We start from the raw sequence: 18,823 nt of genomic DNA on the forward strand, positions 1-18,823 counted from the left end.
CCGGGAAAAGTAGCTGTCAAAAAGGCGAGTAGGAAAGCTATTGCCCCATGCTCAAGCGTGATGACTGATGACTCCCCACACCGGAGACATGATTGACAACCACGACAGCTGAAGAGAGGCAATCAGCGACCCCTCGATCCCTGTCCTTTGCATCCATCCTCACTTCTCATCCCCTTTCCCCACTACAATCTAGGCCACTGGTTATTGTCTCCTGCTGTGGCTTGCTTACTGGTGTGAAGAAAATGAGAACAAGGGAAACGGTTTAAGAAACGGCAGAAGAATGATAGCTGCGGACAAGCAAGAAATCAAAAATAGCAGGCAAAATTGAGACAGTCAGGCAGAGAGGCATCAGGTGGATTTACGGTGACCCAATCTCAGGGTGTTAACCAGCGAGCAGGACAAAGCTCCGTCACACACATGGGATTACATGCAGATGGGGCTGCCTCACCTCAGAGCCCTGACCATGCTCTGTGTGCATGTGTGTGTGTGTGCATGTGTGTGTGTGTCTGAGTACAATTTTTTGGGCATATAACTATTAATAGGTTTTGAATTTATTAGAATGCGTGTACACATTACTTTCACTTGTTGATTAGTGTGCGAGCCCACCGAACCAAATGTTCATTTCCATCTGTTCATTTGTTTTGGGTCATAAATTAGATTTATTGTGTGTGCTGGTTTCCCATGTGATTGCATCTTTTACAACTAAGCAGGTGGTTGTCTTTGCCTCCTTTATACTGTATGCATGTGATGACCAGTGTCATTGTGTTGCTGCGGCCATGCAATGATTGTGGGAAGGGACTGTAATCACATAGCTGTTAACCCTCATTACACAATAGCGGAGGAGGACAATGTCTCGCACATGTGATCACAGACATCAGCGCATCAATGTCATCCCGAGGGATTTTAACATATTGTTCCAAAAATCTTGTATGCCCTTCTCAGTTTTTAATTTTAACTTTCTGTTCTGTCCCGCAAAGGGGAAAAAAAAGATCGTAAATGACAAAAAAATAATAATTTTAGAAAAACTGTATAAATTGGGGTTCCCTTAATTTTCCCATTTGAAGAATTGTTTTACTTTTTTTTCCATGACACATATAATCAACTGTCCTTGTGTTTTTATCTCTCCCTAGAAGGAGTAAGTACAGCAAAGCCAAGCAGGAGTCTGATGAAGAAAAGCATTTACATCAAGGTACTTACAATAGGTCCAAATTCTGTCATTCAAAAACCATGCACTACAAATTGTGGTGTAGCCTGCAGCATAATTAAAGTAAAGACAAAATGAAGTGAGTCTAAGAGACTAAAATTTTCATTTTCTATCTTAAGGAGTGAGAACATATGTTGATCCATTTACCTATGAGGACCCAAACCAAGCTGTGCGTGAGTTTGCCAAAGAGATTGATGCCTCCTGTATCAAGATTGAGAAAGTCATTGGTGTCGGTAAGTAAAAAAAAATGTTTTAAACAATTCTTCGTTGCATTTTTTTTTTTCTTGCCAAGATGTTCCTGAGAAAGTGTTTTTGGATGGAATGATCTCATATTTGTGTCATGCTAGTACTGCCTGTCTTCAAGAGGAATGTTTTTCCCCCCCGACAATAACATTATGTCTGTCTTTGAGGATGAGATTAGAAGCTAAATATGTTGTACTAATTCTGTAGGTTAAGAAAAAACATCCAATGACAAAACAATAAAGAGAAGAATCAATATCGATTTCTTGCCTCTCACCGCACAACTGGCTGCATGGAGGGAGCAATAAGGGATTAGAGACCCTGATCAATGTTTAAAGAGGACTCCTTCCAACATACACATAAAAAAACCAAACACCGGCGCCAGGAGGGATGCAATGTAAATAGTACCATGTTTATTTCAGGGGAGTTTGGTGAGGTCTGCAGTGGCCGTTTGAAAATGCCCGGCAAGAGAGAGATCTGTGTGGCCATAAAGACACTGAAGGCTGGATACACCGACCAGCAGAGGAGGGATTTCTTGGCTGAGGCCAGCATTATGGGCCAATTTGACCATCCCAACATCATCCACCTCGAGGGTGTCGTCACAAAATGTATGTGCTTATTTTTCTTTACTACTGCTGTCAGACATCAGTCATTAGTAACCTTGACTTATATACAGATTTCCAATTATTGCCTACGCCCCAAACACACATTGATTAAAATGTCTGGAACACAATATATTTATTACTCCAAAAAGGACATCCATATACATTTCCATCGCGCTACGCAACCCTCCCCGAGACCCACACCCACTACTTAAAAAATGCAACAATAAATCATTCTAGCCTACATTGTGGGTGACATTGGTGGAAGGTTGATTCAGACAAATGTCTTTTTTAGGTAGTAGTAGTCCTGTCTGGAAAGACTTTGCCCTAATTCAGATGGTTGTAAGAGCTGTAGACAATTCTATTTATTTAATAACCGAACCTAACTCGACTAATGTGTGAGTTGATTGCAGGGTGTTCTGATTTTGTTTGAACCAAAACTACAAATGCTTTAGCATCCCAACGCTACGGGTGTGTTTTGAGTATTTCACAGTCAGGCTGTCACAGGGTGGCCTTTTTCCAGATGGACGGGTTGCATTGTCTGTGGGAAGGGTAAGGGGAAATAGAGCAAGGTGGGCAAATGGTGAGGGGGGTGCTAATGGCCCAGGAACAGTCCCTGTAGTGCGGCACTGGGCTCATTAATCATGGTGTCAGCTCTAAATGTGTTTGGGGTTAGGGAGTGATACCCTATCCCTCCTCTATCTGCTGCTGCGTGGTCACAAAACACTGGTCACATCTCCCTCCCTCTGCCCTTGGTGTTATCTTCTTCATGCCCCACCCCCAGCTTTGCTCCACCATTTACTCCTTGTCCTAATTCTGTTTGTTAGGACTGAGGTGCTTGCGTGTTTGGGTAAAACTCTTGTCAACATGTCTGTGCACTTTGTGTTCTATGTATGTGTTTGGGACGGCTGATAGCTGACGGCCAGCCTTAGCTTAGGTTAGATGGATGAAGGGCCTTAATGTGTCATGACATAGCAGCAGCTTGGTCCTATCGCTATTCGATAACACTGTCTCTGACCCTTTTACGCGCACAACACAAGACAGATGCATGCACGGCCTAGAAAGACCTGAACAGCAGCTCAGGCGGAATTACTTATCTCTTCCAACATGTATCACCTCTTATATGACCCCTCAGACCTCAACGAGAAGCCTTGAGAAAGGCATAGGAAACGCCCACAGATGGACAGGCACAGGGAAAAGAAATTGGAGACAAGCCACGGAAGGTACAAATAGAGATGCAGAGAAAAAAAAGACAGCCGGGCAGTTAGAAGGTGATGGATTAGAGGAGCGACAGAAGACAACAACAGGAATGACAACAAAAGAAAACAGAGAGGCCAAGAAAGCGAAGGATCCAGCGACTGAGAATGACAAAGCGTTTGAGGGTTAGATGAGGAGACCGATGAGCCGTGCTGCAGCGATAGCCGCCAACATGAAAGGCTAGTGAGCCTTAGCAAGAAGGGCATCTGATAACTAACTCTCCGCCTCCATCTACTCTCCCTTTTGAGAGCTCAACTCAAGGTTTGGGCAAATGAGCCCTTCACACTAGAGTGTGTCGGTGGAATCTATTAAAAACCCATTATTTGAATTGTACTCCCCTCTCCATTTCAATAAAGTTAAAAGGAATTTTTAATGTGGCATGAACTTGTTGGCATGTCCAACAGAGCCAGTTAAGACATATTAATTATGAATACACCTCGATGGGGTTCTCAAATACATAATTTTCTAGAATCTTTTCACTAAGGACTGCCAGAGTACATTTGCATGCCTTCAACCTTAAATCGAGTCACTATTAAAATGTCTAATCTACATAAAGCAAGTCTCTAAATTAAAAACAGATGAGTTATTAAAAGCTAGTCTTTGAGTTTGAGTGAGCCTCAGAGGAGCGTCTGCCTGTTGATTTCCCAATTTTCCTCTTTGTTGCCTGATTCGGTTTCATTGGCAGGTGATAATCAGCCTTCTTTCGAGAGTCCTTGCCCAGGGTTCATTGCCAAAGGCGGCAGGGCGTATTCAGTAAACATGGAATTAGCATGCAAATAAGCCTTGAGGAATAGGGCGGGGCTGAAAAGGCGAGAGTTTAAGGTCGCAGGTCAGACACTCTTCAGACTGGATTGGGGAGCTGTCAATCACTGGCGCCTCGAGGGCAGAGGCGCTCAACAAAGGGAACAAAGATGGCTGACAGAGAGGGCCCCCGCGATCCCCCAAATTTAAATCCACTTCCTCTTTTGGGGGCATCGTCCGAGCACCCCGTGATTAATGGTGTGCCAGTCACGCAGCGGGTGAGGGGGTGAATGACAGCCTCTTGGCAAGGCGAGCAGCTTGCTATGCAGGGGAACGTCACCTTCAGGACCTCAGCTGCCAACAGCTCAGCTCTCTGCTACTCTGAATATTCTTCAAGAAGGCATTGGAGATGTATTTCAAGCTCAAGCCTTAACTCAGCATTTGTCATTGCAGTCAGCCTTTAACTTCACCTTAGCTGTGCCACTTGGAATGGAACACAAAACCTGTTCTCTGGGGAATTTACTATAACACTTGTTATGAGTTGATGCCATGGCTGGTTACGTATCTGCTTGCTGGGGATTGTGGGGAAAAAGCCATAATTAATTCTTTCTTCTGTTCATACCTTGCTCCGCCTGCCTGCAAGCCGCCTCATCCACTGGGGAACAAAGACAGAGACTCACAAGAGAACAGCCACGCTACCCGTTGCATGTTCCGCTCAGATAAAGGCACAGATGCTCCCCAAAGAGAAGCGTGGGTCAGATAGAGGGATGAGGTGAAAAAGGCCAAAGAGGAATGGGCGAGGTTATGGGGAAAAGGGGACGATACTGTGTATTTATGGAAAGGAGCAGGACATATGCAGCACAGACGAGAGTGACAGATGTGTCAAACGTTGGTGAGGAGAAAGGTCAAAGTAAGGGGGCATAAACAGTGAGTCAAACAGACGCTGGCTGGCTGATTCCGTTGAGTTGTCACATAATGTCGCTCATACTTGCATTAAGGCCAGAAGATTGTGTAGTCGTGTTTTGTTTCAGAGGAGATGCCTTAGCATGTATCGCGAGAGAAAGACGAAGTCTGGGCAACCGTTACATTGAGCTAATTAAATCACTGCGTGACAGAGCGAGACTAACACACACACACACACACACACACACACACACATACACACACACATACACACAAACCAAAATTCCACTGGGAATCTAGCTGTCATATGCATCATTTCATCATCTCGCTCTCTCTCTCTCTCTCTCTCTCTCACTCTCTCTAGGTAAGCCAGTGATGATTATCACCGAGTACATGGAAAACAGATCGCTGGATGCATTCCTTAGGGTCAGTCATGCGTTTCTATGTGTGTGCACACCTGATGTATACTGATCCGATCTTATCACTTTAATGTCATCCACCCAATTTACAAGCGTTTTGTTCACAAACATTCACCCTAATCTTTATCCTCCTCCTTTATCGACTTAGCATTTTGTTGAATTTACAGAGATTTCACTTCTGTGTTTGCAAAGTTTGCTTAACAAAAGACAAATAACATCAAGCATCAACGAGAAAATGTAGAGCAGGGGTCACCAACCTTTTAACTACTAACTATTTACTTTAAGAACTATTAATGAGAAGGGCTAACCAGTTTGATACACACTTGTGAAATAACATAAATGCTCACATTACCTTTAATAATGTTCTTGTTTTATGTTATTACAGTAATTAATGATCTATACAGATCTACAATAAAAAGATAAATAGCATGCTAAATTTAATTCAAAGAAATATCTGCCAGTGTTTACATTTTCAACCCCAACAACGTTTGTAGGAAATCACAATGTCCCATCAACAGTGATCTATTTTTAGAACAAGCCTGCAGGCTACTCATGGGGTCCTTGGAAGCTACCTGGTGCCCACAGGTACTACGTTGGTGACCCCCAGTGTGGTGGTTATTGAAAATTCTAGTTTCCTCTAAAGAGGACGGTTCAGTTCAGCACAATCATAATTGTTTAAACGCCTATACTCTGATCTTGCTTTCCACTGTCGTACAATAAATGTGTGCATTTTTTAAATTGTAACTCATCTAACTTCTTCCAAAACTTGTCCCTCTTGTGTATAGAAGAATGACGGCCACTTCACTGTGATCCAGCTAGTAGGCATCCTACGTGGTATCGCATCAGGCATGAAGTACTTGTCGGACATGAGCTACGTCCATCGTGATCTAGCGGCTCGAAACATCCTGGTCAACTGCAACTTGGTTTGCAAGGTGTCTGACTTTGGCATGTCTCGTGTGTTGGAAGACGACCCTGAGGCTGCATACACCACCAGGGTGAGTGTGCTTGTGTTGGGGGGGGGTGACAGTGCCTATATGTCATTGTTGCTGTGTGCTTTGTCAGCCTTTATTTATGAGGTTATTTTTGATTAATATAGGGAGGGAAGATCCCAATCCGCTGGACAGCCCCTGAGGCTATTGCTTACAGGAAGTTTACTTCATCCAGTGATGTGTGGAGCTACGGCATCGTCATGTGGGAGGTGATGTCATATGGCGAGAGGCCATATTGGGACATGAGCAACCAAGATGTAAGTCAAACACACTCATTGCTATTTTAAGACAATCACGGCGGTACTTTTGAGCAGTCGACATTGACTGATCAACTTAAAAGTGAATGAAAATTAACTACAGAGTTTGAAAGTCATCAGAAACATTCATTCTTTTTTTTTTTTTTTATAGGTGATCAAAGCCATTGATGAGGGTTATCGGCTGCCCCCACCAATGGACTGTCCCGTAGCGCTCCACCAGCTCATGCTGGATTGCTGGCAGAGAGAGAGGGCAGAGCGACCAAAGTTTGGCCAGATTGTCAACATGTTGGATAAGCTGATTCGCAACCCCAACACTCTGAAGAGAACTGGTGGAGACGGTGTTGTCAGGTGAGGAGGGGGCAATGATATATAACTGCACACAACTAGTTTTTTCCTTTCATCCAGAAAAACATTCATGAGGTCAAAGGTAACGGGGGTTCAATGGGGAAACCGAGCTCACATATCCCAAAGGTGTTTGACAGTGTTGAGGTCAGGACTCTCAAAAGGGATCTAAGCACGTCTTTATGGACTTTGCTTGGTTTGGTGAAGTGAATGATTAGTGTATTTGGTAGAGTGTCTGTACTTTTTTTACTTAATGTTTATGATGTGTTAAAGGAAAGATAAAGTAGAAACAGCATGTTTTTGTTTCTGTGACATTTTATTATCTTCAATGGTGCTATACACTCTGGAATGTTGCTTTTTCTAACTGTGTGGAGAGATGTGATGTAACGCCAAGTCAAAAACAAATATGACCCTGCAGCTCCTACGCTATTATTCTTGACTGGCTGGATGTGTCAGGAATGACCTACATGTGTTTACAGACTCAATGCCGCCCAGTGGAAGTCTGTTTGAATTTAATGAGTGTTTGAGCACACATTCCCATGCTCACCTAATGTTGGACAGTAAATGTAAAAGGGGTTCCTTGTGGAGTAATTATCATAACTGAATTCTATAAATACAGCTTGTAAGGATAAATGAGGTTAGAGGTGTGCGTGTGCATGCATGTGTGTGTGTGTGTACGTGTGTGTGTGTGTGTATGTACATATGTGACCAGGCCTGTAAAAATGTTTTGTAGCTGATGCATTTGATGGAATTACTACAATACAGAAGGAAAATAATAAAAAATACAGCCACAATTAAAACTGTAATGGGCTAGAGGAGAAAGACAGAATGAATAAAAAGAAAAGAAATAAATCTAAAAATGTATTTATTTATTTATCTATCCCTCCATCCATCCATCCATCCTCTCCCCACTTATCAGGCCCACCACCACTCTGCTAGAGCCCGGGAGCCCCGAGGGGTCCTCAGCTGTGGGCACAGTAGAAGACTGGCTTCAGGCCATTGGCATGGAGAGATACATCGACAACTTTACAGCCGCCAGCTACACAACTCCAGAAGCGGTGATCCATATGACACAAGAGTAAGTAGGATATTATTACAGTGCAGTTCCTTTTCAATGGGATGTTTAAGTGGTTATTTTTGGACGACTGTTACTTTAAGAAGCTCATCACTCAATCATTTAAAAATATGTAGTTTTTCCTATTTTACACTCAGATCTAATCCATTTTGCAGTGTTTTCGGTTTTAGTTGTTTTAGCTAAAGTGTGCTTCCTCTCTTTGCAGGGACCTGACCCGTATTGGAATCTCCTCAGCAGCACACCAGAGCAAGATCCTGACAAGTGTCCAAGGAATGCTCTCTCAGATGCAACAGATGCAAGACAGAATGGTTCCTGTCTGAGAGATTCAAAACTGAGAAAGAAAAGGGCGCAAAAGGACTTCATTTCCTATAAAAAAAAAAAAAGAAAAAAAACACTACCTTTGAAAAGAGACAAACTATGAAGAAATAGTTTACCTCATCTGTGCACTTTAAATTTGGTCTGAAAGAAAAAATGAAGCAAAAAGTGGGGACAATAGCACTTTTTCAAAAATTCAGACCTTTACTCTGCCCTTTTTTTTTTGTTTGTTTCTGAGAAAAGACATTTGTGGATAGATGGAAGCTGGAAGTGCTTCTGATAGGCCAATCTGGAGTGCCTTTATTGGATGGAAAGGAAAAGGAAGACAAATGGGAAACCGCTTGTCCTTCTGATTGGCAAAGTGTTATTTTTGGAACTTTCTTAGTGGATTGATACACAGAGCAGATCTTCTTCCTTCTTGTGACCGTGTTTATCGTACATGCATTGTCTCAGTGGGACTCACGGGCTGCCCCAGTTGCCATTGTTCTGACTCAGCTGGATCTGTTTGATAGCTCACACACAAAATTTAGGATCTCGGCTCTCAGACAAATCTAATGTTGGCTTTGTCAGGAAGATGGTGATGCGGGGGTGTTCATTTTGCGGCCATGCATGTTTGCTTCCTCATGGCTTTTTTTTTTTTTTTTTTTTTTTTTTTGGTAGCAGTTTTCTGTTGTTGTTGCCCTCAGGACATTGCCGAGAATGTTTTTGATCTTCCGGAGCAAATGGCCTGTCTTCCCAAAATGTTCTATCTCCCCTCTGACAAACAAACTGCGCGGATCGTCCCCATGCATCCCGCACAATCAGAGCCCTGGTGGCCTCCACATCTTGCTACAGGACTTCCTCAGTGGACAATTGTTTTGCTGGATTTAATAGGGTTTATTCCTGCAGCAAGACAAAGGACCATATGGCAGGATTTAATCAAAAGGATGTATGCAACAACCGCAATATGGATACGGAGTGAATCACAATCATCAAACTCCACTGAGGATTACTCAAGCTGTTATCAAGGTGAGAACTGGTATTTGTTTTTCTTCCCTTTGCATTGTGATATTGTGCTATCACATGTGGAAAAATGTATTCGGACAGCTTATACGAGAGAAAAGAGACGATAACAGTTTCCACCACTTTTGACTATATATACCGCCTTTCTTAAGAATTGGTAACCCTGCTTAAGCTGTGCGCTATAGCTTCTAATTAATTGTTACTTTAAATAACACAGGACCAAAATAAAGAGGAAAAAAGAAAATGCAATATTTAATTCTAGTGCATCTATTTAATGGAATGAAATCCTACATTAAGTTAGTATGATCACTCATCCACACATCCGATCTTATATGCATTCAGCATGGTTGGGGGAAGAGTGCTCAAGAGATGACTGACATTATCCATGGATCTGAAAAGTTCTTTTCAGTAACAGTTGTCTTTACATTTGACTTTAATTCAATCCAAAACATGAAGCATAAAGTGGCCATTTGTGGTAACAGTCGTAATTCAGCCACGCAGACGGTTCATTCATTACACGCAGCAATGACGAGATTGAAAAGTGTCGCCTCATTTCCCCCAAATATGTCTACCTCCTCCTGCTTCCCTACTTTGGCAAAGTGATACAATGCAGGGTTGAGGTCTAAGGACTGATATGGCCAGAGGAGGAGCTGGTGTCTGGTGGTGAACCATGTCTCCAAGTTTCAGTATAAAAGTATACTTCTGTGATAAAAAAAAATATTTATTTCAAAGCTATGAGTACATCTTAACCAGTGGTGCCAATAATCATGGAGGACCCTGTATTTATGTCATAATGAACTGTCAGAACTCAAATGATGAGACTTTGAATAGTTCAGTCTGTAATGTTTGAAATTTTGACCCTAACCCAAAAACATTTTCAAGCAGTGGCTTGATTCATCTAACAATGTGATTAGAAATACTATACAAGGAAAAAAAATATGGGTGTACAGTAGTCACATTTATTTTAGATGTTAGAGTTCATCTAATACGTTCAAATATGTTCAAAGACTTCAGGAAACACACTTATCTAATTATTATTTATTTAGTTATCTTAGCTATCTATTACTGTGTGCCGCTCTCTGTCCCAGTATGCTCTAGATCTAATTTTGGTTTCATATGAGTTGAATGTTTTATAAAGCCGCCCGGGACTGGCTGACCAGCAGAAATCATTGATATTGACAAACACAATGACTGATGCATCATATCTCTTTTGCTCCCCAGCTGCTGTCGTCCATCCTCAGGATCCTGCCTCCACTCGCCACCCCCAGAATTCCTTTCCTTCCTCATCGTCTTCCTCCTCTTCCGACACCCTCCTCTTATTACTGCAGCCTCTCCTGACACTGAGACGATGTTCTTTCTTCCCACCATCCAGCACTCTACTGGAGTCATTTGAATGATCAAGAGCATCGGAAAAGACTATATGAAGAATGTAATATAATCTAGAAAGCCCTGCTCCAATGGATGCAGGGCTGTTTGTTTTGTTTTTGTTGTTGTTTCAGGATTTCTTATTGGTTTCTTCTTTGCTTGCATGTAAAATAAGATTGATTTGGGTGTGCGAACGAATGCTAAAGAGTGAATGCTGTGTTGTATGGTTTGCGTACCTGAAAAACACTAACCTTGTCCATTCACAGGCGACTGTGAAGCCTGTGAAAAGCCAACATACACTTGTTTGCTAAAGAAAACATGTTGTACAATATGTTGCTCTTGTCTTCGTGAGCTGGACTCTATAAGTTTCCTGGAAAGCAACCTAATTGTGCTTTGGCCGTGATTCACGGATTGCATTTGGATACAGGATCACTGACAGGTGTGACTAAAAGCCTCTGAGTAAAAGTTGGACTTGTCAAGCTTGTGATGATAAAATAGTCCCTGGATATGGGAAAGGGGTGCCCCATGCAGTGCACAACAATGAGTTATAGGACAAGGTGTCAAAGAAGGAAAGACTGATAGTTTTCATTTTTATTCCAAAACATGTCAACCATATATCGATATAACCCAGAGGACTTCATTTGCTCTGTTCCTTGAAATTATACTTATGTGAATGTTTTCAACTTAGTATATAAGTGACACTTCACAAAAAACACCACCGTCCTTAATACAGTGCTATGGCTCTTTCCTCTTGGTAATGTGTAACTTTTGAGGTTTAGTGATCAAAAAAAAAGGGACCTGTTTGGAAATATGCAAGACATGTTGGGAAGGAAACTAGAATGTACTGTAAAATATTTTTTTCCTTTACTTCAATGTCTGATGATTTGATGAAAAAAAAAACAAAATGAACAAAAATAACGAACCACAGAATTTTATGTTGGTAATTGTATATCTACCAATGCCATAAGATCTAGTCATGTAGATCTAACATTGATGTTCTTTTTTTTCCTCTTTTTTGACATGATCATATGTTTTGTTTCTTATGTTTGTCAAGGAGATATAGGTACATGTAAGTTATGACATTTATTTATGTCCTTTTATATCTAGTTTGTAAAATAATAGCCTCAAGTGAAGAAAATAAAGCGGTGCCAAAGGGCACTTAATACAGTAGAAACCAGATGATGTACCCTCTGACTCTTAATCATGCACACAAATCCACTTATGACTGCTTCACTGCAGGGGTGCCATATTTTTTGGTGGGCTAATTTTACAGGTATGGTTAATTAGAGCCATTTATACCAGTGAAAATAATTTAAATAATAATTTAAAATATATCATCATACTGTATACACAGAAGATAATTTCCTATTTGGTTGTGATTTTTTATTGAAAAATGAAGTAGATGTACACAATTTGCTTCAGCAGACCATACAAACTGATGCGGTGGGCAGATTTTGGTCCCTGCACCTTGAGTTTGAAACCTGTGCCTTATTGCATTAAATTAACAATTAGGGAGGGTTCATGTAATAAAAAAGTATGTAGGCCAAAGTATCACTGCAAGCACTTTCTTAGCCTTTGGAAGGGACCATAAGGATTTGTTTTTTGAAGTTTAGAATGTTTTCATGACTCCAGTGGTGGTGATTTGTCGCAAAGCTCCACTTAGTACACATGTGTATGTGTTTTAATCAAAATAACATCTGCTTCCCGTGCTCATTTCCAGCAGGGGTAAACCACTGATGGTGCAGTCTTTGATTTGATAAGAACAGACGCGATACACGGAGAATGGGGTCGATGGGGAAATGACTGAGAACAAAATGAGGTGAATGCAAGTGCCAAACTGTGATTTGCAAAAACACCAGCATAAGCACGCATCAATTAATAATTAAAAGTTTGCAGTGATAGATAGTTAACAGAAAACGTCTGTCTTTCACAGACATCAGGGAATCTTAGATGGCAATGAAGTTTATGTGACTGAGTGTGATGGGTATAATACTATACTAGCATATTTGAAGAGGAAATAAAACGTAAAAAAGCGTCTTGTAATATGTTCTCTGCAGCTCAACTAGTCCGAACACAGTGTTCTGATTAATTTTTTGTTTGTGGAATACGAATTATACAGGCAAAATCCACCATTTTTTAATCTATCTCAGGGGACAATCATTTGGCCACTTGCTGTCAATTGAAAATGACATCACAGTTGTCTCTGGACACAACCAATCACGGCTCACCAGTTTTCTGAATCTGAGCCAAAATCAACATTAACTTAATATAGTTGATAGAAATGCATTTTATGAACATAAAATACAATTTAAAATAATCCAACAAAAGGCTAACCCTAAACATAAAAAAGGAATATGTACCTAAGAGGAGAAATTGATAAAACCTATAATTATAATTCAATCAAAAAGTCAGGCTAAAATATTGAGTCTTAAGTTTGTTTTTGAATATGTTCACACAAGCTGCTCAAGAAGGGTCTTCCACAGTCATGTAACATAAATATAAAAAGACCATGTGTATTTGTTCTAACTTTAAGTATTAAAAAGACCTGCTTATTGTCAAAAGAAAAAGGAATGTTTGGAATGCGTTTAAAATCTCTCAGCTCAGAGCTTGTTGTCAAACATTAAAAGGCAGAAAGTATGGTTGAAAACAGTCAGTGATGAAAGCGGACATAGAGGTTTTGCCTTGTAGTGGCTACACAGCGTGAAAGTATGTCTTTTCTCGACTGAGTAATGGAAGAGGAGAATAGGAGGCGCATGGCTGTCAGTGAACTAAACAAACACGGGAAAATGGAGCAAGAAAAAAATGAAGCGTTAAGTCGGGCATGAGTGACAACGATGAAGCTGATTGAGCTAATGCTGTCAATGTGTCAAACTCCAGTCCTCAGGGGCCGCATTCCTACATGTTTTCGTAGTTTCCCTCGTTAAACACGCCTGATTCAATTAATCGGGATCATTGTCAGGCTCCTGTAGAATGTGAGGATAAACTGATCATTTAAGTCAAGTGTGCTGAACGAGGGAAAGTTTGAAAACATGCAGGAATGCGGCCCCTGAGGACTGGGGTTTAACACTTAAAATTTGCTCTGGATAAGGGGAAAATAATTTAGCAGTTTTTATTATAGTTCATGTTTATTTTGTTTTGACTTTTGGTTTTCAGTTTTAGTTTATTACATTTATAGAGCAAGTTTGTTAGGTTTTATTAGTCTTTTTTTCATTAATACTAATACCCATCTTCTTTCTTCTGTATGGCCTTATGATAGCGAAAAAACTATATTTAAAATGAACAAATAACATACTGTATTGACTGACCAAAAGATGAAAATAAAGGATATTTTTGCGATAATTATAGAAAAAACCAAAAATTTTACTTTCAGATTGTTGGGAGTCGCTGATGGGGTAGGGGTACACTTTCCTGTCTTGTGTGTCGATACCATGAGTTCGATTCCCGCATATGACGGTGTGAATGTGTGTGTGACTGTGACCAAAAAAAAAAACCCTTTCAGTTTGTTATTGCTCTTTTAAATACATTTGGTATATTTATTTTTGTTCGTAAAAATCAATTTTAGTTATTTCACTACATACTTTTGGATATGGATCTGAAGTCCTAGACAGAAAAGCACTATGGGGGCTTTTATTATGTAAACCAGTGCAATACATAACGGCGGGACAGCAGAGAACTGGAGAGTGGCAAGCTCAGAGACACATTTTCAGAAATTGGCAGATAAGAGATTTACACTGTCCTGCTGGTTATCATCCTCACAGTTGTGAGATTCAGGTTTAAATCTCAGCTCCACTCTTCCTTTATGGGAATTGCATATTCTCTGTGCTAGTTTTTTTTTTTTGGCATACTCTGGGTTCCTCCCAGATTCCAAAAGCAAGCATGTTAGGTTAATTAAAGGCTAAATTGCTCTTAAGTGTTACTGTGACTGGTTGTACTGGTGTTCACCACCTTTTGTCAACAGGGATCAACAACATGGTCTTGTATTGGGTCCAATTATGTTTTGGGGGCAGTTTTTATTAAGTATTGTACTGTATGGATGAACATTGAATGTTGTGATTCTGGTCATGATAGGACACCAAGGAAAAATAAAAGAATGTGATGGGGGATCTGGGAGCAGAGCGGACATTTTTTCCGCTCAGTTTATGAACTGTCTTCTCTGCACCTTATAAAACATTTCTGTTTCCAAATAGTTGATGGCCTTGAACATCTGTCTAAAGGTCGAAAACACAATACTGAGAGAAACATGGGAATTAGTAGCCAAACTATGTGATTATTGCTGAGCAGCCAAACACTCAATGACTTTCCCAGCCTGTCAAAATGCCGTGTATTGTTTGTAGCACATCTAAATTGGTATGTTTAAGCTCCAGGCGACAGACACCTAAGCAACACTACAAGGAGCCTCAAAGTAAAGATGTTTTCCCGTCTCCCCACCTGCTTTGTGTAAGGAGCGCCTCTCTCCAGGAGTTTAATCCTTCCTTGAGTGTTTCCCTGTTGGAAGAACGCAGAGTTTTATCAGCTTCACCAGACTAATCTCACCTCGGGGCTGAAGAGCGCCAGCGGGTGGCCTTTCCCCAAATGAAGGCCACGGGAGGTCACCTTCTTGACCACTCAATTGCTTCTCATCAAAATCCCCTGGTCACACTGTCAGCCCTACTGGAGAGGCTGACCTGTGACCTTGCTGGAGTATGAACATATAGATAAATACCTGCATAAACATGTTAATCTCAAGAGAAAACATGCAAGCAAGTGTCCTAAAGTCTCCAAGGCCCTTGTTATGAATCTTAAGCTCCAAAATGTCTCAAGGGAAAGTAATTGGGTGATGTGGATTGGCTTCCATGGTGGCAAGATTGTTAATCAAGTCAATCCTTCAACCACCATTGCTGACTCCTCTTCCCCCACTATTTCTTGACAGCTGCTTGATGAAGGTCCAGTAGGCTATCAGCGCAAGCAGAAACCCTGGTTATCCCAAAGAAAGATAAGCTGCAAATCCTGACGGACCAACAGATATGTACAGTGGCCTAAATATAGAAAGAGCAAGGTACTCAAAAAAAAAAGAGCAATGAGAAGTTGTGAGGCAGATTCAGAAGGCCGGGAAGACCAGCTTTATGTTTTGTTCCAACAAAAATGAAAGAGGTAGGCATCACAAGGGTCATTCATCATTTGCTGGCTTGAGATGGCGAGAAAAAAAGAGGGAAGATTAAAGAAGACAGAGAGCTGGTTAATGTCGCTGCGCGGGTCACGTTAAGGGATTTTCTCTGTTCCGTGCAGCTTTCAGACCGATGACAGCAATAAGATTCCAATCGCTGTGCTTGCGTGGGCTATGACACACGCACTTGAACACAAACAGACACACACACACGCAAACACACAAACACACACATTCACATGCAGTTACAATTAGATGTGTACACGGGCACACATTCCCAACCATCTTAATCCTGATGTTTTAGTATGTTGGCTATTGTACCTGAATTTGTAATATGTATGACACTAGAATCATGGTGAAAATATAGAAATTGTAGAAATTTTTAGTAGTTTAAAGATGAATGAATCAGCCGCAGTTTAAGATAAGTCAGGAAAATGTTGGCGGGAAACAATGTTTCTGAAAACAACTGAAGTTGCTATTTGTGTTTGTGTTGTGAAGTTTTGCATACAGTTAACAATGTTATTCAAATGATCACCATTCGCATATGCAAAACCTTCATAATCCACTAATATGCGTACCGCTAATTGTTAATGACTCTTTTGCAAGACTGTAAAGACTGCAAATCTGTCCAGATGACGCTGTATGACATTTAAATGAAGCCATTGGTATATAAAGAGGCTGCAGGAACAGCAGCTGTGCACTTGCCAGTCAATAAATAGTTTGCAAGACAATTGTTAGTAAATGTCGCAATAGTATAATTAAAAACAGTGACATGGAAATTACCCCAAAGAAAGAATAGCAAAACTTGACATGGTGTATCATATTCTACTCAGTTTATTACAATGGGAGTATAATGAACTGGAAAGAGCACATGAATTTGTGTGCTAAAATATAAAGCAGGGATGTGCTTCTCTGAAACAAAAGTTCAACCCAGATTTTGAGGTGGTAAACTTTGAGTACTCAGTAAAGCTCGGTAATAAGCCTGTTAAGAGCATTTCTATTTACATTCTTATTTATTTGTAGTCTCACGAGTCAAGCTTGCTGAGCTTGCTTCCTTCCATCCTGTACAAGACATCATTCACGCTCTGGGATCTGGCCTGCACAGTCTTCCTGGCTCCTTCTCCTCCCCTTGGAGTGAAGGATTGTGGCGCTGATCCGGCCTCTTCACCTATGCACGACCTCATTGACTGAGCTTCTCTCCACGGGTAAATGATTGATGCTAGTCTTTGCTAACTAGACTCTGGAGCACAAACAGAAGCGAGGCTGACTGGCCAGTGGGTTGCATCATGTTTGTGTGTGCATATACAATCAGCCCAGGAGACACTATAAAACGCAGGAACAAAGTACGTCTGCGTTCTTGTAAAGAATACAGTATTTGCATTTCAGGCAAGTGCCAGTTGTATATATCAGAGATTTTACCCCCATGTTTATCTTACTGTTTTTAAAATTTACAGGTAGATGACGATTCCCATTCACATGATAGATCAACCATTGGAGTAAGACGCTTTATCTCCAAGACATTCTGATTTGTAGTTAAGTGGTTTTGGCATCTCGGATTTTTAAAATGAAGAGAAACAGACTCAAAAAATGACTAATATTTTTACAACTGTTCGCTTGTCCTTCATAATCAGCATGTCAGCATAATCAGACAATCAACAAATTTGGCTCAGAAATTTGGAACATATCAAGAAACAATTTAAAAAAAAGATTTTAATGCATTATACTCAAATTTTAAAAGTCAGCCTAATATATCTCGAATAGCATGAATTTAGGAGTACATCTATCGACACCAGGAGTTTGCAGAAGGCTAGAAGTCTGGTTCAACTCGCCTACTCTGTTTAAAGAATAAGCAATTTACCTTTACCTTTGAATTAAATGAAGTAAAGAAGTAACGCAGTACTCTGAGAAATAGTTAATGCACAGGAGACAGAACAGGGATCGGCCTTAGAGTCAATGCCTTAAACAGGATCAATGAGAGGAGGTAGCAATGCTGGATAACATATGGTGCAAGGAAGAGTACTTGTAACGGTGGACCATGCAGGTGTGGTAGCCCATCATATGCATTTATTTATTGGATGTGTTAACAACCCATAGTGCAAAACTGGGCCACGGTGCAAGGAGGTATGCAAATCATCCAATGAACTGTCAGAATTGAGCTATAAGAATAGCTTCACTAAACTGCCTTTGAATGCACAAATGGCCTATGAGTCTGTCCACTCAATTCTTCCACATCCAAATCATTCAAGTATTGTTGGTATCCAAGATTGGAGGTCATTTGGGTGCAATTATGCTGGATTTGAGAAAGGGTCTTTCCACAACTCTTTCGACAGAGTTGGAAAGGTAGAACTGATCTAGTCTTCGAGATACCTTTGGAAGCATAACGCACATGAAGACAGCTGCATGAGCTCACTCATTACTGAAAGATTAACTACAGGATGGTCATGATTACTGGGAGCCAAAAAAAGCACCACTTAAGTCTGGAGGAGCTCCACTTCAGAGGATGTCTCATGCGCAACAGCTACCAGACTTTAATCCAACTGAAGAAGCTCAGGCAGATGTTTAAAATATTAATCAAGCATCCGTGTACAGTTAGAACTGAGTCAAAGAAAAGTTACCGACGCGCCATCCTCCAATTGGCAATCCAACTGCAATGTCAGAGTCATGCAGAAGCCCATTTTTGACAAATGTGGTCAAAGTCAAATTGAGTTATAATAATCGCTTTTAGCTAACGCTGTTGGAGAGGTATTCATTTCACAATAAAACATTTTTTTTCTTTTACATAATGTCGACTTTTTACTGACAAGTTTTGACAATATACATATTACCGTAGTTGTCATTTGTTGCATTGATATGATTTATACAGAGATGCCTATCCATTATGTGTATTGTAAATACTGTTCTCCAAAACCTAATACAATTGAGTTATTCCTTACCAATAAGAAGGTAAGGTGTGGCAATTTAATTATCAC

General features: G+C 40.7%; 1 protein-coding gene across 1 annotated transcript in view; it reads left to right on the top strand.

The window, feature by feature from the left end:
- The window catches only part of epha4l (eph receptor A4, like), a 41,839-nt gene extending 29,951 nt beyond the window's left edge, over nt 1-11,888 (top strand). The window contains exons 9-18 of the mRNA XM_049725212.2: nt 1,131-1,189; nt 1,324-1,437; nt 1,867-2,052; nt 5,312-5,373; nt 6,152-6,361; nt 6,463-6,612; nt 6,764-6,960; nt 7,874-8,032; nt 8,235-9,352; nt 10,568-11,888. Of these exons, the coding sequence (XP_049581169.1) occupies nt 1,131-1,189; nt 1,324-1,437; nt 1,867-2,052; nt 5,312-5,373; nt 6,152-6,361; nt 6,463-6,612; nt 6,764-6,960; nt 7,874-8,032; nt 8,235-8,349 (1,252 nt within the window). The 3' untranslated portion in view covers nt 8,350-9,352; nt 10,568-11,888. The remainder of the gene's footprint in view (nt 1-1,130; nt 1,190-1,323; nt 1,438-1,866; nt 2,053-5,311; nt 5,374-6,151; nt 6,362-6,462; nt 6,613-6,763; nt 6,961-7,873; nt 8,033-8,234; nt 9,353-10,567) is intronic.
- The last annotated feature ends 6,935 nt before the right edge of the window (nt 11,889-18,823 follow it).

The sequence above is a fragment of the Syngnathus scovelli genome, chromosome 7 (assembly GCF_024217435.2).
Source record: "Syngnathus scovelli strain Florida chromosome 7, RoL_Ssco_1.2, whole genome shotgun sequence".
Lineage (NCBI taxonomy): Eukaryota > Metazoa > Chordata > Actinopteri > Syngnathiformes > Syngnathidae > Syngnathus > Syngnathus scovelli.